Genomic DNA, 25272 nt, shown 5'->3' with positions numbered 1-25272 from the left:
GCTGCCATCCAGTGGCAAGAAGATAATCAGTGGCAATGAATAATTATTTTCAAATAAGTTATCTTACCTTAACTGTTTCTCTTGAACCATTCAGAAGGCACTTAGCTGTTTGTCTGAGAAGGATGAACTAATAAATTGTGGGAATACTTGAATTTATAGCATAGCTAAGAATGTATTTTAGCTGATTATCTGAAGGGGTAAAAAACAAAGGAAAAAGGGACAAAAAAGGAAAAAAGTTAGAGAAGTTTGTTGTTTGTTAACACCCCCTGTGCCCTCTCCCCAGAGGTGTTTTTGACCATTGGCCTCATGCTTGTCTCTAAAGCAGTGTTCTCAAAGGTGCAAAATGTCTACAAATTCCATAAAACTTGTCAGCTGGACAGGAGTGGGGGTTCCTGGGAGCTGGGATTGTGCTGAGAGGAGTGAAGCTGCTCAGTCTGGCTGCAGAGTGCCGGGCAGTGCCGCCGTGTCTTTAGAACAGCCCCGCACTTGCCGCTGGCTGCGGGGCTGGGAGCTGAGCTCTGGGGTTTGGAGGGACCCAAAGGCAACGTGGGATCGTGGCAGTGTGACAGCACGGACAGGAGGGACACAGCTGTTGTGGAGCAAAGGACAGATATGCTGGGAGCTCATTCAGGGGAGTGGACACTGCCACTGCCCAGTTATTTGTGTGAACGACTTACTGGCTGCATGATGTGCTTGCCATTTTCTACTCAGCTGAAGTGTTTTCTGTAGTGTGTGGCACACCTTACCAATTGTCTTAAACAAAATTTTCTTCTGCTTTCTCAGTTTAATTATTTTTATTTTGGAGTGATAAAGAAAAGGATTGAGAAAAACACTGCCGAACATTTTCATAGGGCTTTTTCCCTCTGAACATTTAAGATGTTACAATCATTTTAGTGTTTGTCTAGCCATATATGTGGTTTCCCTTGTCTGATGAATATATACACACATCGCTTTCCTCTTGTGTAGAGGATCATCATAGATGGTACACCTAATACTCCCAAATATTTTGCAGGCAGTTTCAATAGCAATTTCTGTACAGAAACATTTGAACTGAATTAGAAAATATCTGTTTCATTCATTGAGCATATTGTACTGCAGAGAGCATAGCTTCTCAACTTTTAATATATGTATATTTATATACATATATGTAGTATGTGTATATTTATGCATTGTCTGAGCCTATTAAGAGCTAGAAATTCCTAGTGTACAAGTAGTACACTTCTTGTGAATCTGATTCACTACAGTGAATCTGCTGACCAGGATACTTAAAACAAAGTGTGACCGTTCTATAGGTTGCTTCTGGGTTTCTGCTACGCAGCAGTTATAGATAATGGAGTATTAATTCTATTATCTAGCTAAATAAAACTAAATAAAGTAGGAAATCTATATTCTTCAAATTATGGAGAAGGGAAAGTTAAAGCACAGTTAAAGCACCAGTAGATAATTTTTACCTTTATTAATTACTTAAGGAATTGAAAAAGTAAACAAATGAGAACATGTATTTGATTTTCTTTTATCCACTATCCTGCAATAATTATAGAAATCCAGATTTAGTTCTCACTATTTGATGCTGCTTGTAGCATCTCACTGGGCATACTTTATGCAGATGTTTTAAATAACTGTACAGTAGTCACTCTAATTATCAAAAGTATGTACTGTGAATGATCATTAAAATTCTGGACGTAACTCTCATTAAATTGAAACTGAAATTCAAGCCAAAAGAGGCATAATGGTGTAAAAAAAAATTTGACCATGACTTAAACTTTGAGTTTTATATATATATTTTTATTGAAAACAAACACATAATTTCATTATTTCTAGTTATGGCTTACATTTTATTTTAAAGGGATTAAGAGGTTAATTACATCATAGAAGTTCTTGAGCTTGCTTCGGGTACCTGTGTCTCTTTTTGTGAATAAATTATTTTATATTTAATAATGACACAATTGTATAACAATTTTAACAGTTTGCATGTATAAATTTATAAAGAAAGACCCTTTTCTTTGGTAGTCAGTTACTTTTTGTATGGTCTAGGAGGATTTAACATTTGAGGACAGAGATTTTAACTTCCTTTTAATGTTCACTAAAGTAATATTAATGTTTGTTGTCCTCTCTTGTTGCTTGAATCCTCTGTGCAATTCTGCACCATTTCCTTTTCTTTCTCCAGCAGTCTTTTGTATTTTCCCTCTCAACACAGAGCTCAGGTGTAACTTTGAGAGTCTGTACCTCAGTCTCCACGTCCAGCAGTTATGTAGCCAGTGAGGATGCAGCTTCTCTTGTTCCTCTGGAGCCATTTCAGGATCAGTCTGAGGTTGTGTTACGTCACTGCTTGACTCTTCATTTCTATCTGTGCTTTGAGTCTCTCTCATTCTCTCCACCATAAGTACTTCCCTTGCTCCTTTCATTCCTCAGTCTTTTCCCTTTTAGGATGTGTTTCTCCTGCTGAATGTGAAGCACACAAGCCTCTTTTAGATACTCTTTTGGGAGCTGCCTATAGGATCAAGTGGAGACAGTGATGTGTACCTCATTAATTCTCCCACGGTTTTCAGCCAGTCCCTTGGAAGTGTTGGATTTTGGAGAATAATCAGTGGTGGTGCTGCTGCTGTAGAGGATTTCTCCTTAGCAGCAAAATGTCATTCGAGTATGGGAATTACTGTGCAGGTTATTTAACTCATCATCTTTTAGGGTGAGTGAGTAATGATAGCAGGAATGACATCACTGTCACTCTCCTGTTCCTGGCTACTGCTATTTCTGTTGATATTTGTGTGAAAAGTCTGTGCAGAAACACAGCTATCATCAGGCAAAGTGCAAAACAATGCCTTGAAATCACTGGGTTTGCAGATCTTGAGAAAGGTGATTATAAGATACCTTACACAAAATTTTGCCTTCTGAGTAAATAGTTGAGAATGAAAAGTAAATAATCAAGAAAGTATTTCAACCTGTAGAGGTGAGGATAAATAAACTGTAGCATTTCCTGTACCCTTCAGGCACTGCAAGGGGGGTTGCAAACTCAGAAGTGTAGCAGCAGTTACAACTGAGCTCTTTGCATCTTGCGATCTCACTGCATTATTGCACGTTTGTGTAATAGTGAATGTATGTGTGAGAGACAAGTGTAAGGACAAGCTGCAGTGTGTGTTGTGAAGAGTTTAACTGTTGATTTCAAACAGGGGTTATTTGGTTTCTGTGTGTGTGCAGAAGTGCACCTGTCTGAGAAGAAACCTGGGAATGCCAAGGGAGCCGCCATGTGCTCCCACAGACCCTTGGCCAGGTGTGCTGGTCAGGGCCCTGAGACAGAGCTTCTGTTGCAACTTAAATACTCCCAGTGAGACTCTTTACTCAGTACTTGTGGTTTCTTCTAATGCTTCTATTGTTTTAAAAACATAACCCCATTAATAAGCTAACTGTGTTTTTATTTGTGGGAATTTTCTTACTTGGTGGTGGCATTGTCCATTTTCATATCTTTTGCAGCTTTTCTCCTGTTCCTTTTCTTTTCTTTTCTTTTTTTTTTTTCCTTCAATTGTAAAGGGTTGGGTTTTTTGGGAGGCAGAGCTCAAATCAAATAGCTTGGTTGGAACAGAGGATCTCTCCACATAGGGAGCCTGAACTGTGGATTTGTGGATCCTGGAGTGGGCCTAGAAGTGAAGAAAATAGTCTCTGAAGTTTAGATTAGGGGATAGCAATTAGCTGAAGGAGAATACCCAGCCTAGTGTTACTGTCTCTCCATCAGCTTGTATCACCACCTTAACATCTGATTTTCAAATTCTTGCTTGAAACAGTTTCTATTCTGTTCCTTGATTTGCGGGAAATTAGGGTGTCTGGTGACTGATGGGTTTGGTTTTCCCTATCAGTTTGGGAGCTGTAATACATGTGAAACTTTCAGGTTTAAGTCGCAGCCACCAAAGCTTCAGCCAGAGCTGTGTATATTAGTTACATTGGTCAAGGACATGTACATGATATTTTATAAGTAACAGTAACATTATGATGTATTTTTAAAAGAAAACAGAAATCTCTATTCCCATCTATAAGGTTTTAAATTTTTGAAGCTCTTCAAAAATTTCTAAAATTTGAAGAAAAAAGTAATTTCAAACATCTGCTCTATCCTGAACAAAATAATTTGGAAAAAGAGCAGTTTTGGTGGAGAGCAAAGGTAGATATGCTGTTTTTTGTTTGAAGGAGAGATTCAGTTCCTGTCTTAATCAACTGTCTCAGGGCTCCCTTAAAATGAGGTCTGAGCAATGGCTGTAGTGTAAACAAAAATCTTTAAAATTACTCTCTACCTACTCCATGGGTACTAAAGAGCCTTTTCTGCATTGTGTAGGTACACAGAAAATTTTAAAACCTATTTTTATTTCTATAGTGAACTGTAATAACTTTGAAAGAGCCCATTGTAGTCTGCAGGGTTAATAAGTATTTACACACATTCTTCATTACTAGTGATTTATTATTGTTGAACTAACATTAAAAGTAAGCATGCAGGGCAAGAGTTGAAAGTGAGTCAAAAGCAGGGCAGAAGAATGAGTGAGGAGAATGTCAGCACTGGTTGAGAACGATTTGTGCCTGCTCTCCCTTTGCAAGTGAGCAGATCATGCTCTCTTCAAACAGCAGACTAGACCAGCATTCTGCAGAAAGGTTTTGCAACTGGGCTACTTGATCTTGTGCTCCAGTAAAAAGTCTGGATAACATTTTTTTGAGGGAATTTTGGCAAATAATAATTTCATTTAATCTGTGCTGATTTTCATGCTAAGAAAAACATGAGAGGCGTCAGTGCTGTGGTCCAGGTAGCAGGGCCAGGAGCTGCTGCCTGTTTCTGGAGGGGAGACTTGATTTCTGAACAACTGGCATGTGCTGCAGTGGAACAGAGGCACAAACCCCAAGTCACTTGGCTAGTCTGCATGATGGAGCATGCTATATATATGTGTAAAACTGTAGTGCTAGCACTTGTGGAATGTTTTATGTGTCTGGTTTATACATTGTGGTCATCTATCGATTTAAATCCCCAATTATAATTTGTTTTTCGTGATAAGGCTTACATATAGTCAGTTTTAATTCTGCTGAAGAGGAGTAGAAAAACAGGCATCCTTGCTGCCTTCACATCTTAAGTGGAGCTCTAAAATTAGAAGCCCAAAATTAATTCGGTATTTTAAACTGAACAGAAAACATAGTCCAGATGGATAGTCGGTCACTGGCTCCTGTTAACTGTTCTTTTGAAGCAAACAGGACCAAATGCAAACTTTTGGGTTCTTGTGGAAATTCAGTTTTAGCCTTGGAGTGTTTCTCATATTAAAAATCTGGGACTTGCTGCTCACATCTCACCCTAAACTGTGTGGGAAGCAGTTTTCAAGCCGGGCCACTTTTACACTGACTGTTAAAACATGGAGTTCCCTCTCTTAAAGAAACAAGGGGAGGATTGTGATTTGGAGGTGGTGAGATGGCATCAGAAATGCTTCCACTGAACTCATAACTTGGCTGGGCTATTTTTAGTAGAAAATATCAGAATTTAAATCTCATTTTTTAAAGTGGCCCTGTGTACAGACATTTTGCCTGACATAGATGTGCACAGTACATTACAAACATTTTGAGTTAACATGGTTGTTCACAGAGCCTCCAGCCTGACCCTGGTGTAAGGAGAAGCCAGACCTGGCTGCTGGAAGAAGCTCCAAGCCTTGAAGTGGGACATGGCCAGGCAGAGAGAGCATGTGTTAAACAGAATAAAATCTCTTTATCTCCTATATAGCTTCTCTTGCCCTTTGATCAGCTTCTACTTTCTTTTCCCTAGGGACGAGATTTTCTATATTTTATTTTTTGAAGAGTTAAAAAACCCAAACAAACCAGCAAAACCACAACAACCTCTCCTGCCCCATATTGCAAGGGATAAATTAAAAAAAATATTTGTGTTCTCTGACTGGTAGGCTTAGGTCTGTAATGATTTTCAGCTTCTCTGGGAATTTTCAGCATGGTCATCTAAAATTGAACCAGAAATGGCAGGTTAATCATTACTAGCAGGTTGCTAGGTATTTTACTGTAGAAGATTGTGTAAGAATTGGAAAGGAACAGCAAACTATAGAATTGTATTGAGGATTATAGTGAGGATTGAGCATGAAAATACTTGAGACCAGTGACTTAAATGCTCATGTTTTATGTGACTTAATGATTTAATGCTCTGTATCTGGTTTTTCAGGGTATCCCAAAACCAAGTAGGACAGCATTTCACCTTTGTTCTCACCGACATTGAAAGTAAGCAAAGGTTTGGATTCTGCCGTTTGACGTCAGGAGGCAAGGTCTGCCTCTGCATTCTAAGGTAAGGTGGTACAAGAAAAAATGAGTCAATGGGTGAATATAAAAAGTACAAGAAAAAGCCATATTTTACAAATTCTCTGCTGATGTGTTTAACTTAATCAGACATTTTTACCTGATTAATAACTTTACTACAGCAGCATTACCAATGCTTTTACATAAAAAGTGGCCCCAAGCCCCATATGATGTGAAGCCAAATAATTTTATTTAAATAAAATGAAATCTCTGCTTGAAAGTAGAGAAAAGTACATTATAGCCTTAGATGGCTTGGACTGTTATGTGGTTATTTTTACTTTTTAATCAGATTGTTGACAAGCACTCTGTCAATTCAATAATATAGTTCATTATTCTGTATTCCTGTCCTTGGAAAGGAGATTTTTGGGTGTCTCTTCCAAGTTCTTTGCCCAGACTATATCTAGTATAAGAAACACCAGATCCAGAGAATTCACAAGGTAAGAGCATGCTGTGTTGTTGCAGAGGAGATGCTGGTGTTGGGTAGAGTGACCCCAAGAAATACTTTGTTTCTCCCTCTGCTTTTTCTTTCTCTCTCGTAAGGTAATTGTTTTGGTAACAAAAAACCCCAATTGTTTAGCTGTCCTAAAACCATTTTAATTAAATTAAAGACAGAGTGATCTCATTAAAAGACAAATTTGTGACTTCAATTAAGACCTAGCAGCCTGCAAGCCCAGTATACGAAATGGTAATATCCAGTTCAGTAGCAAATAGAAGGAACAAAATTGAAATTAAATTGCTTTTAAAGCAGGAGAGGAGGAGCCAAATGCGTTGGCAGCAAAGGGGAAAGAGAGAATTTTGGAGAGTAGGGTAAGAAGAATTAAGAGAAAAGCAGGTTCTCAGGTATTTGGACAACATGGAAATCAGTTTTTCATGGAGGATAGACCATGTGAGTCAGGGAGAAAAAACCAACATCAGCTTGTAACAGGATTATTAATAAAAGGACACTGATGGAAAAATGACCAGCAAATATAGACACTTGTAGAGTAGTGCTTAAAATTATTGGAAAGAGCACATCAAGATTTTAATGAACTTCTAAACAGATGCCAAACTAATGTTGAGAGCCAGTATACTGGATGATTTTTGGCAAGTAATTAAAAAAAATATTTGCTCTAAATATTGCAAAGAAAAAAATTACTACCATATAATGAAAGTAGCAAAAGGGAAATATTTTATTCTGGAAATTAATTTACTTTCTTTGAAATATGTCTTTAGTAATACTTCAGAAGGATTTAAGTAATAGGCTTTTTGAATGTATAATATTTTACTCTTTTCTCTGTGATACCTTTTTTTAATATAACTTCTTGAAGCCCAGAGTGAGAATATATGTATATGCTTTAAACTCTTTTCACTGAGTTAATCTTTTCTTCTCTCATCAAGCTAGAAACAATTTTTTTGCTTTGTTTGTGTGGCTGTAACAACATTTAATCAGTTATGCACACTCGAGTACATTTAGGTACTGTATGGAGTGCTGCAAAGCAAAGGGTGTAAATTCTCAGCTGGTGTAAACTGGGTATTTCTTTTAACATTTCCCCATGGACGTGCATCAGCTAAAGATTAGTCAATGGTCTGTTACTTGGTAGAAATAAGTAGGAAAATGAAAAGTGGCAAGCTATAATTTTTCACTGAACCATATCCAAAGCATTGCCTTTATTGCTTTTATTGTGACAATTTCAAATTTATGATGCACAGCTGAATGCATAACAGCAATAGCTTCATGGCATTGTACTTGTAGCTGGGTAGCCTGCTTATCTCCATAATATGTGTGTGTGTGCTGTGGTGTGTTCAGCTCAGATGGAAGGAATGCATCACTATTTCTGATGTGTTCTAGTTTGTTTTTGCTCTGAATCCCAAGAATCACTGGAAGTGACCAAGTGAAAGACGACTCACTAAGCAGATTTCTTTGGGCATTTTATCTGTCTCTCCTTTTCACGTGCTTATTGTTTTTAAATTAACCAAAATAAACTAAAAAAAAGAATGCTGTCTTATATATAAAGAGTATACATGTATGTTCAACCTCACTTTTGTCCATGTATCAAAATGAAACATAAAATTATATTTGCTGTGTGTGTACACATGATGGCTGATGTATGGGCAATTCAGACTGTTTGTTCATCATGTGTGTGCACAACAGCCATGGACTCTATAAACACACAGGTGCAGGTGTACAGAAATGCCATGCCAAACAGCCTTCTTCATGGGCACATGGATGTATCCCCTTGGACAAGAAGACTATAATAAGATTACTGATTGAGGCTTTTACAAAGGCAATGGGAGATAGTTAAATGCAGAAAACTTAGTTGAATTGTCATAAATAATTGAAATGTAACTAAAAATCTCTACAGAGCAGGAACAAGCTAGTCAAAGTGGTTGGAAGGAAATTTTGTAGAAATTTCGGTTAGCTGGTGTGTAGGGAGCAGGACACAGCTTTTCCCTTGTGCATGTCTTTTGTGGATAGGACCAAGCCATGTGTTAGCCTGTGCCAGGCCTTCTAAAGAGAGAATTTCAACTGCTGAATGGGATTCTTAACTGAAAGCTGGAGTAAAGGCTGCTTGTCCTCAGGTTTTACACCAGCAACTCAAAGCTGCATGTAAGATTAAAATCTTGTGGTTTATGGGACTTCACTCTATAATTCATTCTCCATCTGAAACACTAATTAAAGGAAATTATCTCTGAATTTGCAGCCACATGGTCCTGCTTTATACTGGATAGTTTGAAACAGAAATATACTTGCACATTCAAAATTCCTCTGTAAGTTTTATGGAGTCTTTTTTCATTTTATATACACATGCATATGAATTGTGAAAATAGGTTTTTCTTCCAAATCAGAATATATTGTTCAAATACTTTTTATGTTTATAAAGTGAAATAAGTTTCCCAAGGTAGATTTCTCAGGCATTTTTGTTTGAAGAACTTAATTGTGGTATTGTATTGTCTAGAATGAATGTGCAGAGCTTGACTGCATTGCCAATTTCAAAGTGCTAAAGCATAGTAAGATGAGAAAATAGCTCTTGGATTATTCTCCAGAAATGCTGTGTGATTCCTTTGCAAATTTTATTTAATTTAGTACTTTTCATTAAGCTGCATGGCTGCTTCGTGAAGTTCTTGGTGTGAATCTTGCTGTGTCACCTCCTCCCTCTCCACAAACTGAGCTAATGCAGCTCTGTAAGACAAGGGATACACAACAGGCATGTTGTAAAATACCTTATTGAGCTCATATCTTATACTGGATCTTTTCTCCTAGTTTTACTTTTCCTATTTTTGGATCATAGTTTTGCTAGTTGAGGTTTGAAGCGGCACAGTTGAAACTTGAATTTGAATAATAGTATATTTAATTCTTCTGGGTTTTGTTTCTATGTATCAATGCTGCTTGCAGTGGAAATAATACTTGCTGGGTTTACATGAAATTGATTTTGAATTATCTCAATGGTTTTAGTATAAAGTACAAATAATTTGAAGCTCTTGATGGACTCTGACCTTAGGTATGTAGAGGAACACAAAATGCATCATTAAAATGCTCAGTCTTAGATTTCGTTAATTTTATGACTGTAAAATTGTCACCTGCATTTCTAAATGAAATGCTCTAATAAGGAAGACAGGTTTATGTGGTAAGGCTTTGTAGTTCTTCAGTTCAGACCACGCTTGAAACTTTTTCTCTCTTCCTTTAGGCAAATCCCTTAGAAGCAGAATGTTTCAATTTTACACATTTTGTGTCAATTTTCCAGACAGAAAAGTGGCCCCTAGACATTAGACATTTAGCTACGGAAAGGCAGTTTCCTTAGTTTTATTTGATTACTAGAAGTTAGATTCCTGCTGATAGTTCAGGACTGTTAGTGGTTACCTGACTATTTGACAGAAAACATTTCCTCTCCTTTGTGTAACCTTTGACTCATGAATGTAAAAGTTTTATCAGAGCTGTAGTAGAAGCACCAGTGAGGTGGAAGTCTACTTATGGCAACAAGGGTTGTGTGTGACTTTGAATAAAAGTCTGAACTCCTGCCTTGTGGCTCATTTGGATTAAGAGAAAATGCTAAGTATGTTTTTAATTAGCCATGAAGTATCTTGGTCTCTTGCTTTTGTGACAGACAGGGGCTGTACTTTTAAATAAAGATCCCTGTATTCTCCATCAGGGAATATGTATCTATTAATTTTGTGTTTGTATGTTTGTCATGATTATGGAAGAAATATTTAGAGAAATCTGTGTTTTTGGATGTTGTCCTATGCTTGTCTTATGTTTGTTTTTCAAACAGTAATTGATTGTAAATTAAGGAATGAAAGGACAGTGGCTGCAATTAAAGAAAAATAAATAAGAAACTAGTAGTGGTTTCATAGGTTAAGAACTGAAATTTAATTTAGGCTTCCAAATATATTAAAATTGAACATGATAGCCCTGATTTTCCTCTACCTTCTCTGTTGTGAAGGGGCTTCATTGATAACCCTTAGACGTTTTCATAAGACATCTAATTAATTATGAAATGTACTGACTGCTCATAAATAATATTATGAATACAGGTATGGTGGTGAGGTTTTTCTGGTAATGGACTTTAATTTTGATTTTATCTGTTATTAAGGTACAAATTAGTGTGCACTTTAACACATTAAGGTACACATTAGTGTGTAAGGTATGTATCAGTGTGCCAGATCTGAGTTAGGAGGAGTAATATATTACATGTCTGCTCTGTCAAATTCAGCCACTTAAAAACTATGTATTTCAGATAATCATTTCTGTACTGACTTGAAAAAAAAAAACCAAAAACCTAACTAATAGATGTTGTTGTGTGCTGAATGAATTTTCTGTACACAGACTAGTTCTACTGTGCTAGCAAAGATTAAATAATTTTGCAAGATTTGTTAACAGGACAAGGTAAGAAGATCCTTTGACCCATAATGATTCTGGATTTTAGCTGTCATACAAACAAATGCCAAACCAGTGAACAAGGCCAAGTGCTGGGGACTGTCCTTGCATCACAACAGCCCCATACAGCATTCCAGGCTGGGCAGAGTGGCTGGAAAGCTGCCTGATGGAAAAGGACCTGGGAGCAGCTGAACAGGAGCCAGCTGGGCACAGGTGGCCAAGGGCATCCTGGCTTGGATCAGGAATAGTGTGGCCAGCAGGGATTGTCCCCCTGCACTGGACACTGTGAGGCAGCACCTTGAACTCTTTGTTTGGTTTGGGCCATTTACTTCAGGAAGGGCATTGAGATGATGGAGAAGGTCCAGAGAAGGACAACAGAGCTGGTGAAGGGTCTGGAGCACAGGCCTGATCAGGAGCAGCTGAGGGAGCTGGGGGTGTTTATCCTGGAGAAAAGGAGGCTCAGGGGTGACCTTAGGGCTCTTTACAACCATCTGACAGGAGGGTGTAGCAAGTGGGTGTCTGGCTCTCTCCTGGGTAATAAATCATGGGACAAGAGGAAATGGCCTCAAGTTGCACCAAGGGAAGTTTAGATTGGATATTAGGAAAAGTTTTTTGTGGTTGTTGAGCACTGGAACAGGCTGCCCAGGGAGGTGGTGGATTCACCATCTCTGGAGGGATTTAAAAGATAGGTAGATGTGATGTTTGGGATGTGGTTTGGTGGTAGATTTGGCAGTGCTGAGTTAATGTTGGACTCAATGGTATTACAGGTCTTTTCCAACCTACAGGATTCTATGATTCCATATGCAGTTCTTTGTCCAGTATGATACACTGGATAAAGATGTAAAGCCTGTATCATCCAGTGTTTATCTATGAATAAATCTATTTACTGGAGTAGTCCAAATCAGTTAATAGGATTATTAACAAACATGCTTCCAAAATTAGCCTATGATAAGAGAAGACAAAAGTGTTACTTGACAGCCTTGAGGATTTAACAAATTGAAAAGAGCTTGTACTTGGTCTTTGAGTTGAGAATCTAAAAAACCACCTGATGGTGTCTTTATTATGAACAAACACAACTGTGTTCACTTATGACTGCAGAGATGCATTGTATATGCATACATGCAAATGCACTCTTTATCGCTTATCAAAAAAACAGGCATTATGATTCTTTATTATGCTGAATTAATTACAATTAGAAAATACATAAAAGAAAAATATAAAGGGAAGCTTTTTGCTTTCCAGTAGATCTTTGTAATATTTTGTTGAAGAACATTATAATTAGAAATATTGACAAAAGCTTTTGCAATTAGGCCGTCCTATTGAAGAACTGAAGATTATGTAGAAAAGAAGCAGAGGACAGGTTCTGGCAGCCTTTGGTTTCATGCTATGTAATGTAATGGAGTACTTGTTTTGATTTCCTTAATTTTTCAGGTTTAAGAGGCACATTGAAATGATATTAACCTTGTGTCTGTGGTTATAAGGCTTAAAGCAATTATTTTACCATTCTTTCAGCTCATAAAGGAAACTGACTTTCATAAACTGTGGTCAAGTAGGATGTTTTTCTTAGTGGTTTTATTAAACAAAGACGTGGAAGTGTATCATCAACCTGATGTTGCTATGGGAAGAAATTTCTATGCAAGTACTTTGGTCAGCACGTCTTGCTGTATGAAATAAAAATCTCCCTTGCCTTTCTGTTAGAGTTCATTAATTTAAAATAATTAATTTGACCTTTTTAAAGACTTAAAAATTGCATTTAATTTTTATTTTCTCAGTAATAGGGGAGCTGAGATCATGCATATAGGAAAGAAGTATGATTAATGTTTTATTAAAAAAGGAGAACTTGTTTTTATACAATGCTGTTCATAAATGTTCATTATCAAAAATAAATAATCAGATGAGATTTTGGAGCATTCTACAGCAAAATGTGCGGGGGTCATGTATACTGTTAACACAGAGGTGATGGCAAGAGACTGGAAAGCCTTTAGGTAGTCTTACCCATTTGTGTGTGCAGTGTTATAAAAATACTTTGTGATTTATACCTACCTTGTACCTTGACTTTGACAAAGTGCTAGGACAGTGTTCCAGTCACTGCTGTAATTCTGGGTTGTGAAGCTGTTCCACAGCTCTGACATTTGCAGAAACTCTGAACACTGCAGAGAACAATTAATTCTGTTTGCCACTCTGTGCTGTGTTTCAGTGATATATAGAACCAGGTTAGCATGATTTTAGCAGATAATAGGAACAGGAGTCCTAGGTGAAAGAATGCTCAGATTCAGATCAGATGTTTTAGGTGCTGATTTGGTGGGTGTTTTACAAGGGCATGGAATGTTCACACCTGTAAGCAGTGAGTAGCCTTACAAAGGTGCACTCAAGTAAATTTTATGATTATATTAAGAATATATTGAAAAACAAATGTAATAATGTCACACCTTAACCACTGTCAGCAATACCAAGCATTAAAAACGTCTGGTAGCATTAAGAGGTTGATCTTGTTTTGATTAATAGCCAGCACAATGCATGGTAAAGTGTGATAAAGACATTAATATGGTGGATTTAAAGGAAATCATTAAATCATTGCCTCTGTCTCTTTGGCTTGGCAAGAGTAAATTCATGGTAGATTTTTGTGGTTTGGTTTTTGTTGTTTTTTTTTTTGTTTGGTTGGTTGGTTTGGTTGTTTTATTTTGGTTTTTTTTTTCTGTATTTTTAGGAGCCGATAGTTAAGCATTTATAAAGGCAGCAAAGATTGCTAGAAAATGCATTAAGTATAACTGTGATCAGATTTCTGCTGTGCTTTTTCTTTGCCCTAAGAATCAGGATCTGTTTCTAAAGCCTTGCCAGCTGCGTACTGAGAACAGAGGTGTTACAAAGAAAACAGAACCCTTCAGGGGAGACTCTGCACAAAGCTGTACTTGGCTTCTCTACCAGCCAGGGTTTTCCCTGACTGCTTTCCTTTTCCTAGCAGGGAAAACATACTGGTTCTGCATACCAGGGTTTTGCAGTTGCAGTTAGTGTAGTTCCTGGAATATATACATTTGAAATTTAAGGTTTGTCTGCAGTATGCACTAAAGCCTTTAAGAAATGCATGTCTGGATTTACACTGCATTGAAGACTGAAGTCTGTAGCAGTGTTATATATGGGTATGAAATGTTCTGAAAACCTTTCAGGCACTACTTCCTTTCCAACTCCACCTTCTTATCTCAAACAACTAATATTAACTGTAATATTACCTATTCAGTAATGTTTGTGATAAAATTCTGACAGATGTGAGAAGGTGTGTAACTTATAAATAAGGCATAATTTATATTGTTATTATTTAATTAATCAGACTCAATATCTTAAATAGTGATGGAAAGTTTTAAATAGTGGAAAGTTTTGTAGCATGTGGTCACTGATGACATCACTGTTAAAGATAACTTCTATAAACAGGTGGCAAATTGGAACTCATACCACTGTGTTTGAGTTTCTTACACTCCTCAATCATATTATCTTATTTGCCTTGGATTCTGCTTAACTCAGTGAGAGTATTGCGCTCATGGGCTGCAGACTTTGTTAAAAATCTCTTAAGAAAAGATGTATTAATGTGTTTGTGTTTGCAATATTGGTGAATGTTTTTATAATTGGTAGTTAATTTTATTTATAGAAATTACTTTATAGGGAGACCAATATTCTTACATATAATGTGACATCTCTACTGTTGCACAGTATTGTACCACTTGTTACATGGGGGGTACCTGGTCTGCCCAAACAAAGTTGTTTTTCATTCTCCAGGGAAGCAACAGGTCTGTTAGTCCACTGGGTATAGGAAGATGTAGAATTTCAAAATTTCAAATAACTACTGAAATCTGTAACAATTAATGGTAATGGGAATAAGATTAGAAAATGTTTCTCATATTTTTTGGTGCCTTGAAAATACTAAGAAATCTTAAGTATTATGAGTTAATCTGTGCTTAATGGAACTTCATGTAAGTGTCAAGCATAAATAAACCATCTATTCAGTACTGTCTATCACTGATGTGCAATTGAATTTCTGGGGGAAAGTCTAATATGCTTTTTAATATATATAGAGATGTTTTAAAAATGTACAAGTGGTATCATCATGGTATTTTATAAGCACTGGAAAAATACATTGATATTTTATTTAAATACTTTTTTCCTCCTGTTTTAGCTACCTACCATGGTTTGAGGTATACTACAAGCTCCTAAATACCCTGGCAGATTATTTGGCTAAAGAACAGGTAATTTTGCATATTCTAGTTCTTCGTGTAAAATATTTTCCTTGAAATATTAGTCACCATTGCAAATACTCTAATGGGATTCTGTACTGTTTAAAAGTTTAAGGTTTTAGTAGGATTTAGGAGCAAGTTTTATTCCTCTTACTGAAATTCAAAAATTCTGAATATAGAGCTTCCACAGTCACTTGAATCCCACAGTATTATAAAAAAGATGCTGAAAATATACCTTTATAACATGTCAGTCTCAGCATAAGCAGGTCCTCTGTGAAGTGTGAGTGGTGTCACCTCACTGGAGAGCTGTGTGACGTATTGACTGTAAACTGTAGCTCTCTGGAACTGTCTGATTATCAGCTGCAAACACTTTTGTTAAGAACTGTAGAAAATATGATGTACTGTTTCACCCTTCATATTAACTAAAAACTACCTCTCATAATTCTGACATCTCAAGCAGCAAGACAAAATTACTTGCAGCATTTGGTGAAGAATCATGATAGTTTATTTTGCATATTCATGAGCAATTAGATGTATTCCAGGATTACACAGCAAAGGAGGTACTGGCATCTGTCTTTACAGAGAACATTAAAGCTATACCTTTCTGCTTTATATTAGTGTATTAGATTTCAATTTAAAAAACAGCATCAATATTTAGCCATATGCTGTAGGCTGGAAAAGCTGACATTTCAAAAATATATGAAGTATAGAATAAGCAATAATTATGCATTATAGTAAATGGACTATGGAGAATGATGATATTTTTTGTAAAAAGATAAATAGGAAGGTTTGGTCTTAGCTGTGTGATTCAATGAAGTGGAATATATATAAGTCTTACAAATGCTGTAATTAGACCTTGGTTTTGGTCCCTATTTCACTGTCACAGGAAGAATTGTTGCTAAGATTGTATTTGAGAAAAGGGGATAGGGGTTTTCTTGATCACCAGTGATTATTGCAGTTACTTCAAGTAATTTAGGTAGCAGAGTTTGTTGTTCATGTGCTGAGGCAACTGGTTTGGTTGTAGCAGGGCATGGAAGCAGTTTGTTCCACTGCCTGCAGCCTTACCTGCTGCTGGGGAGGCTGTGGGAGGGTGCTGCTCCCTCCTGGCCCAGGCACTGTTCATGTGACCAGAGCTAGACCCAAAGCCTTGGTCACTGGTGTGAGGTCCAGCAGCATCATCCTCTTACAGGGAGAGGAGGAAGCTTCCTGTAAACTCAAAACTCTGTGTTTAAAAGCTGGCCCTGGCTTGTCACTGATACTTTTGGTTTTACTTTGGCAACAAAACAGATTTCATCTCCATGAACAAAACCCCCTAAACTGAATGAAAACCCCAAACCAAGAAAAGCTCCAATCACTTCTCTTTCCCAAGTAAATATCACTTCTAGAGACCAAAGTGATGGATCCCAGTTAAACCAGTAGCTGCAAGTATATTTTAGTAGACCTTGTTAACTGTCTTTTGTGTTTTGATGAGACACATTTAATCCAATTTTAAATAAACTTATATCATGGCTAACAATTTGAGAAAGATAATATCCAGGATATACAGACCAGTGAGACATAGAATCCCAGTTTTCAGTTGCAAATGATGTGAGTCTCTTAAGGAGTCAGTGAAGTATGTAAGAGATTGGCTTAACTTGCAGATACAATCATTTTATGAGATACAAAATCGACTTGAATTTTAAACTTAGTATTTAAATACTTCAATATGAATTACAATTGTTTTGATTATTAAATATTTAGATCTTTGTCAATATGTAGTTTGATGTATAGTAAATAGTAATTAGTTTTTTATATGATAATTAATTACCTTTAAAATGCATTCCCTATAGGAAAATGACTCAAATGATTTGTTGAAATCATTGTATAGCCATCCTGTGCCAAAGGCGAATGCTTTAGTCAGTTTAAGTGTGGTAAGTATTTTTTCTGTTTTATTTCTATACTATGAAATAGTAAGTAAAGTTGAAAGAAAAAGAAACCTCAACCCTTTGAAAGAGTAAGTTTGTGTTGCTTCCCATCATTAACTGGCTTGGACAACCTTTTTTTTTTTGCTCTGTGCGGGGTAGAGTCTGTCTCTGTCTCATGTTGTTTTCTAAAAGTTGTAGTCATAAAGAAGCAGAAATTTGAATTTTGCTCTGTGGATGAGAAAGTAAACTGCAGTGAGATCTGACAGTGCTAGAACTACTTTTTTGTGCTTCCAGCTGTTTCATGTAGACAATTTTGGTTTCTCCTGCTGTGCATCAGGAGACACTAACTCAGTTTTATTGCCTCTTATGTCTGAGTAGGTACAGTTTCAGGATTGGTCAAAAGTCTGTGGAGGCTGGATGTTTTCCCTTTTTTTTCTCCTTTTTCCTAGTTTTGCTTAATCATACAAAAATGCTGTAGGAAGAACAGTAGAAGTACACTCTGTTATATGAAACTTTCAGCACATCTCAGTGAAATAACGTGTCCAGGCCTCCTTTGCTTTTGTCCTCCAACATTTTTTGTTATGTGGGGTGGGATGGTGATGGTGGGGCAAGATGGTGTTGCTGCAGAAACATCAAAAAGTTGGTATGTCATTGTTACAGTTCCTGAAGTTTTGACTAGAATGAGCTTGTGGGTGCATGTTTAAGCACACTGTAGAGCTTGTGTGAAATATAAAGCTAGCACAGTGTCTCTGCTGTCTCTGAGCCATTGTGCATTCAGAGCATCTGTACAGTTACTGCACTTGCCATGAACACTACAAATAGCTGGGTCTTGGTTGAATCATTACATATTGCAGGACACAGAAAGAGGTGACTTTGTAAAGGCTTTCCTTCCACAGATACTGAAATATCATTAGATTATTTATCTTGACCTTATTTCTGTGGTTTCTTGTGACTTTAAGCTCATATACTTTAGAAATAAACCCTATATTTCATTTAAAGTAAGCACAATTCTAGGAAAGCATCTGGCCCTATAGTGAAGGCAGGACAAATGGAATCTACCACTTCTGTTCCAGCAGTTACTGATCCTTGTTGCTTAACATAATGCTATCTTTATTTTATTTTAATTTTTCATGTTTCAGATTTCTTGTTTTTTCACTAGGCTATAGAGACCTAATATTTTCCCACCTTGTACAGTGCTAATTGATTGTATTTGAAAGTCCTTCCAGTCTTGCATGTTGTTTTCCACCAGAACAATGAACTGGATTTGAGACTGCAATTGGAATTGTTTCTGTTGATAAATTTCTTTCTTTCTGTTGTCAGTGTAATGTTTCAGTTCCTAGCACCTTTGCCAAATATACTTCTTTATCTCAAATAACATTTTGCTATCATTATTGCAGTATTACAACCAATTATAATTTGGCAACTCTAAAATGCTTTACAGAATGTCATTCAAAACTCCTGTGGTTAAGAGGGACATAAAGAAGTTTTAAATTCTCACAAAGTTCATCTTGTCCATAACTTGCCCACCTCCAAATGAATGTTGTGGGGAATTGGACTTGGCTGTCATGGTGAATGCAGCTGGCTACACTGGAATGACAGATTGCTTGCTATAAAGTCAATACTTGTTGGTTTTATTTCAATGTTGTCTGACTTTGGAATTGTTTTTTCTCTATTATGCCTTGTTCCCAGTTATACCAAAGAGTTTTGTAATCTTTATTGCTGGTCAATGACTATTGAAATGCAAACCTCTTGCAAACCCCTTGGCTGCAGGAACAGTCAAGCAATTATTGTGGGTTCAGATAGGGCAGAGTGGGGAGGAATGGGTCAGCTGGAATCCCAATGCTTGTTGGATCTGAAGGAATCTCTGTTTTTGTAATGCTGCAGGGAGCAGGGAAATATTTATTGCCAGTTTCAATTCTGGTCTTTTTATTGATGTTTCTTTCTTGGTCCTCAGTTATCGTAAAAAAACTACACTGGAACCATCAGTAATACTAGACTTAAAAAGAAATTACAATCTAAAAGATAATTGTAGAAATGACATCTGAGGTGGCTTTTCCTTGTGCCAGGATCAGTCTGGTTCAGATTTCTTTCACTCAGATAAGCTGCAGGATGAAGGTCATGGATGCACCATGTTTGGGTGGCAGACCACAGTGGTCCTTAGGGTTGTGTGTGCATAACCATGCATAAATTACATCCAGTATCTGGATATATGGTGTTTCCTAGCAGTCTTTGGTCAGGAGATATGAAAATGCCTTTGTCCAGTCAGGGACCAAGTTCTACTCTGACCTGTAACATTCTGCAGCTGAAATTTATGAGGTGGTCATTTGTTCTATGAAACCTGAGCTTAAAAATAATTTAGATTTTTTTTTTTTTTTTTGTTGTTTTAATTTTAAAACTGGTGTCATTAATGGGAAGGCTAGCTAAGCCTGAATTCAAATGGGGGAGGAATAAAACTTACTTTCAACCAGTATTTTAAATATGGAATATTACAAGCAGTAGAGCCAGCTATGGCCTTTCTTGTTGGAAAACTCAGAAGTCAACTGTTCAATCTTTCTCTCATCTTGCATAAGAACCAAGAGATGATTTTTGCAAGTGAGCAAGTTTTGAAAAAACAGCCTTGTCTTGTATCGGTGAGTTTAAAAGGCACTGTCTAAAACCTATTATAATTAAAGAAATAATCACTTGCTATAGGACATCTCTTTTGATTTGAGGCTTATTTATACCTGTCCTTTTGGGAATTCTGCTGCTGTCTTTGGCCTAAAAGAATTGTCTAACATTAACGTACCTTTCTGTTTAAATCCAGCTTCAGAGCTATGTGTGTGCGCATCATAATCCTTTTGTAAGAACTGCTACGAAAATCAAACCCTTGAACTGATGAGCAAAACTTGCATTTTCCATTGCTCTTTTTAGAGAAAACTTTATACAGGACAGCAGCTGTTAATTTAGTGTCTCTTCCAAGGTCATTCATCTTGCTAAGGGAGTTCACAAAGATGTGCAAGGACTCCATACCACAGTATTTTTGCTACTTTATGACTCTTAATGACTGCAGTAATGGCTTTTGCTTCTCATAGTTCTAGCTTCCTTTTCTGTTTAATGAGTGAAATATTATTACTTTGTTAATTAGAAATAATTACTTCTCTAAGTTAATAACTTCATTACTCAGAAATCTTTTGATAAATATTCTGTGACCTTATTACATTGAGAGAATAATTTTCTGTTATCAGTATACTTCTGAAGAATGCAAGTATTCTGTCTGAATCTAATCTGAATATTTTCCTCTTTTGAGCAGAGAAAAAAAATTTTTTTTTCTGTGTTGATGTGAAACAATACCTGTGATATTTATTGTGCAAGTGGTATGATGTTTATGGGATGCCTTTTTAAAGCAAACTTTTTCCTTAAATTCTAGCTATTGCCAAATGACCTAATTTGTGGGAAAAAATTTCTATTAAATGTATCAAGCTGGTTTAATAAGTCTCCTACACAGACTTAATGGTATTAAATATTTTTTTTTTTTCAATGCAAGACACATTTAAGTCTTATAGACTTGGTTTTGGTATATCTTTTTCAAGTTTGACTTGAGAACAAGCTATGTCTTTGTGTTGCTATTTATAATTGTAAAAATATACTGTAAAAGCAAAACATCTGAAAAAACATCAAAATTCTGAAACAAAAACTAAAAAAATCAATAATTATCTTATTTACTTCATATGCACTCATTATTTTTCTCCTTCAAAATTTAGACTAACATACAAAAATGCCTTAAAATTACTGAGCTAAATCCATATCTCATAACTAGTAGGAGCATTGGATTAATGAGAGTTAATTTACATTGCATCTGGTTTTAGTTTAATCCATTTTTTATTTACATCCTAGATGGCCTCAAACTAAGATGCATAAAATTGTTAGTGTATTTCATAAATGATTGCAGAATCTCAGCCTTCGGATCTTGCATTTTTGTTACCACATTTCTTGATTCAAAGATGTTTGGAAAGAGAATATATATTAAGTAATAATATTTCTATTCTAAATGTTTTTCTCATGTGAATGGTTTTTCTTTTCCATTCCAAATTTACATTTTGTCCTTTAGCATTTTTTTGTTGCAATTTTTAATTCAATGCTTAATTTAATCAATGCTACTCTCAGGCTCATGGTAACATTTAAAGCTGGCTTAATTTCAGTGTTATTTCAAAACTGCAGCATTTTCTTCCCTTGGTTTTGTGCTGTGCAGAACCAGAGCTTGTCATTTCATGTCGTGATCTGCTTAATTCTTTGTCTAGCAGCAGTAAGAATGTTATTAGAAAAATGGCTATTTGCTTAAACACAGATGGGGTTGGAAATCCTAAATGCTGGGCTCTTACGAAAAGAATTTTTTTTTCCTGTGTGCTTAAATTATCAATTATTTTTTTCCCTTCGATTAGCACTCATATTTCATTACTCCTGATATAACTGGATTGCCAACTATCCCTGAAAGTGTAAGTATTCCATTTCTTATTTAACCTCATTCTGGGCTAGGCTGAACTTTTGCTTTTATCAAGAGGAATTTTTTTTTTCTAAGTCTGTTTTTAGAAATGATTGATGTCTGTTATTGCAACCTTTAGCTGGTAGTTACTGTTGCATTCATTAACCCATTTTAAAGCATTAACAGGGCATTTCTGACCGCTGCTATATCCACCCTTTGCTCATAGTTACTTGGCTTCTTTGCATTTACTAGGATTACTTATATATTCTACTTCTGCACCTTGTGTTTTATTTGAATACTTGCCCTTTAAACACTGCATTGCTAAGCTGCAAATTCAGCCATCAAGATATGCAGTCATTTTTTTTGTTCAAGAAGGCATTGTTTTCAGGATATGATGTACCTGCCTACACTTGAATGCTAACCAAGCACCAAGAACAAGGGGGTTTGAGACTTTTTTTTTTTTTTTTTGGATTGTTGTTTTTTAAATTTTCTGTATGAAGACTTGCATTCTGTAGATGCTGAATCTTAAATGGTGCTGTGAGTTAATCGCAAATGGGAAATCTCAGATCCCATTCTCCATGGTGTGTTTAGCTAGATGGCATCTCATAAAAGAGCTTTGAAGGGTCCTTTTTCCCCCACTCCAGCCTCTGAATGTGGAATTGTATATGGCTGTATAAGTGTGTGTTTCACTTTCAAACAGTGACTTCCTTCTGTGTGTGGGGCAGTGCCCCAGAGCTCGTTCCTGGTGGGTGGTGGTGCTGGGGCAGCAGGGATGCAGGGTGGGATGGGCCAGGGAAGGACACAGAGCTGGAAACACTGATGGAGAGGAGCCAGGAGGGTGCTGGTAGCAGAGAGAAAGCCTGAGGGTATATCTGGTATATTGTACACCTGCTGGTGGGAAGGACTCTGAGGAGGTGGCATGGACCATGTTGCAACTCAGGAAACTGGGGAAGTTGCTGGATGGAAGGATAAAAGAGAGAACACTTGTTGCTAGGGCTCATTGGGCAGGACAGGGCTTATATTTTCATCTGTTTCACCTTATGTTTTGAATGCCTCTGTTTTTAAGGAATCTCTTATTATTTGGTGTTCCAATAAAGTATAGTTTTTAGAAGGTGTGTTATGGAAAAGCATCTAGCTGGGCCTCTGGCTGATGAAGGATCTGCAAAGATGCCAATGTAGATTTTTTTCAGAAAGGTAAAATAATTGTAAGGTGCCTTTCTATAATTATTTTTCACTCCATTAATATAAGTCTCCTCCTTTTAGTATGAATCAAGCTAGTAACGTACTAATGGAGAGTTAGAACATGGAAGGAGTGAAGAGATGAGGTAATTGAGTGAATTAGCAACAAAATAATTTTTTTACCTTTTGTTGTAAAGTTCATGTATTTCAGGGGCAGTAACTTTTCAACTATAACAAAGAAATAACTGTGACTGACTCCCAAAGATAAATTGGTCTGTACAAGATTGTGAACTGTTTTTTTAACACAGCTTTTTCAACACAGAGTCAGCACACCATTATCAACTGCTGTGTTAGAGGGTGTCCAGGGTAAATTGGACTGAGATTCTCTTGGTGCATCAGCCTCTGGCAGCCCCTTAAAACAACATTTGAAAATCACAGTTTTTTTCCTAAGACTGAGTGTAGCCCTAAATCTCTGGTTTTTATGTCTTTCAAAATTCTATGCAGTCTGGACCAAGAATAACTTTAATACTCCATGTCTTGAAATTAATAATGAGTTTATGAATTTGCATGAAACTGGATTGACCACTGGATCTTTGTTTATCTTTTCAATTTTTTTTGCTTAACGTTGCAATATATCCAAAAAGGAGGTCACCCCACTCTGAAGCTTTTCCTACTCATCTTGCCCTGGCAGTTTTTCCATGGCTGGGTGACCTTGCTGCTCTGTGTTGGCCCCATCCAGCATAGGATGTTAGTGTACAGTTCCACTGCTGATGTCTGTCCTGCTGGGGCCTGTCCTTGACTGACCTCCTACATGAACATTCAGTAACAGTGGTGTCCCTGACAAGAGATGAACAGCAGTTCTGGTTGCAGATATGATAATGAATGTGTGAAATTAAATATTTTGCAAATTGAGGGCTGCATTAGTATATTTTCATACGTGTTCTCTGATGTTTACAGAAATTTGCTGCTTTCCCAGGCAATTTTGCTGGTAGCTATTTTGGCTTATTCAGAACTTGTGTGTCTCTCTCTCTGTGTCCTGCAGCAATAACTTACATTCAGCTGGAGCACAGAGATCTCCCCACCCTTTTTGTCTTTTCTCCCCACTTTTCTGATGTCTGAACTATTCACGGGAGGTGCTGGTGACTTTGCCTCTGATTAAACCCCACAGTGGGATCCTTTCCAAGGGTGAAAAGGGTGGCTGCAGGAAGAACCCAGTACCTTCCACCAGCTCTACAGGGTGTTTGATGTCCTGGCGCACACACAGCTCAAGCAAAAGCTTGGTGTTCAACAAGCTGCTTTGCTGTACCGGAAATGGAATAAAATATGTTGACTTTGGGAGACCCTTGCAAAGTAGCAGTTTTATTACTGTAGCTGTGACAGAATAGTCATCACTGTGGTGGAAGATCTGTTCCTGGGTTGGAAGTAATGGTCACCTTAAGAGCATATGGTGATATTGATATAATAACCAATCTCATATTTTTTGAATTTGAAAATACAAAAGGGCAAATATAAGTCACAAGCATAATGAAATGAGCAAAATATTAATAACTTAGTTGACAGTTAACTTTTCATTTGCTTTAAAACCTAATTAATTTTTTTTTAAAGCACACAAATTTTGGTGCAAAGGGATTTCTCTAATAGCTTGGAGTTGTTTTTTTTTTCCCACCTATTAATTAAACAAAAATGTTCACAAGTCATATATATCAGATGTTGCACTTTTTTTTTTATTTAAACAGAGAAACCTCACTGAATATTTTGTTGCTGTGGATGTGAACAACATGCTGCAACTTTATGCCAGTATGTTGCATGAGAGACGAATCATTATTACCTCCAGCAAACTAAGCACTGTAAGTACTTCACACATCTTCTTTTAAGTAGGATATATTGAACATTTCACAAAATGACCTACAGACCTTTGTGGTTTTAGATATGTTCCATGTGTACTTATAAGACAATGTCTACATACTCTTCTAATATATGGTTTTAGTCTGGCTCTTGAATTACAAAAGTCTGATTTATGTAAGACCTACTCAGATACATTAAGTCAGGTTAATTATTTTTCTTATCAGGAGATGAGAGTTCTTTAACTCTCCTGAGTTCATTTCTGTGCCTTCTAACCTAAAAAGAATTCTTAAGAGCTATTGTAAGATCTTTATTATTCACTTGTGGCTTATTCCATTGGAGCTACTTGAAAGAAATCAAGGGTCCCTAATAATAGCTGCTATCCTAACCTGGTAATAGGTAGATTCATCTTTGTTAGAGTGGTTTGGGAGTGCACACTGTAATATCTCTGATTTGGAGCAGCTATTCAGACTGTCAATAATGTACAACCTAAAATAGCAGGTT

General features: G+C 36.7%; 1 protein-coding gene across 2 annotated transcripts in view; it reads left to right on the top strand.

Moving 5' to 3' along the window:
* DENND1B (DENN domain containing 1B) overlaps nt 1–25272 on the top strand; it is a 147706-nt gene that overhangs the window by 53942 nt on the left and 68492 nt on the right. The window contains exons 5-10 of one of the 2 annotated variants that reach the window (XM_056497183.1): nt 6179–6298; nt 15327–15396; nt 17214–17294; nt 19859–19918; nt 21707–21760; nt 24663–24773. In XM_056497183.1, the coding sequence (XP_056353158.1) occupies nt 6179–6298; nt 15327–15396; nt 17214–17294; nt 19859–19918; nt 21707–21760; nt 24663–24773 (496 nt within the window). The remainder of the gene's footprint in view (nt 1–6178; nt 6299–15326; nt 15397–17213; nt 17295–19858; nt 19919–21706; nt 21761–24662; nt 24774–25272) is intronic. The other variant, XM_056497184.1, reaches the window with a different exon arrangement.

This window comes from Oenanthe melanoleuca, chromosome 8 (genome assembly GCF_029582105.1).
Source record: "Oenanthe melanoleuca isolate GR-GAL-2019-014 chromosome 8, OMel1.0, whole genome shotgun sequence".
NCBI lineage: Eukaryota > Metazoa > Chordata > Aves > Passeriformes > Muscicapidae > Oenanthe > Oenanthe melanoleuca.
The sequence above is the reverse complement of the archived record's forward strand: the minus strand, read 5'-3'. Positions and strand labels throughout refer to the sequence as shown.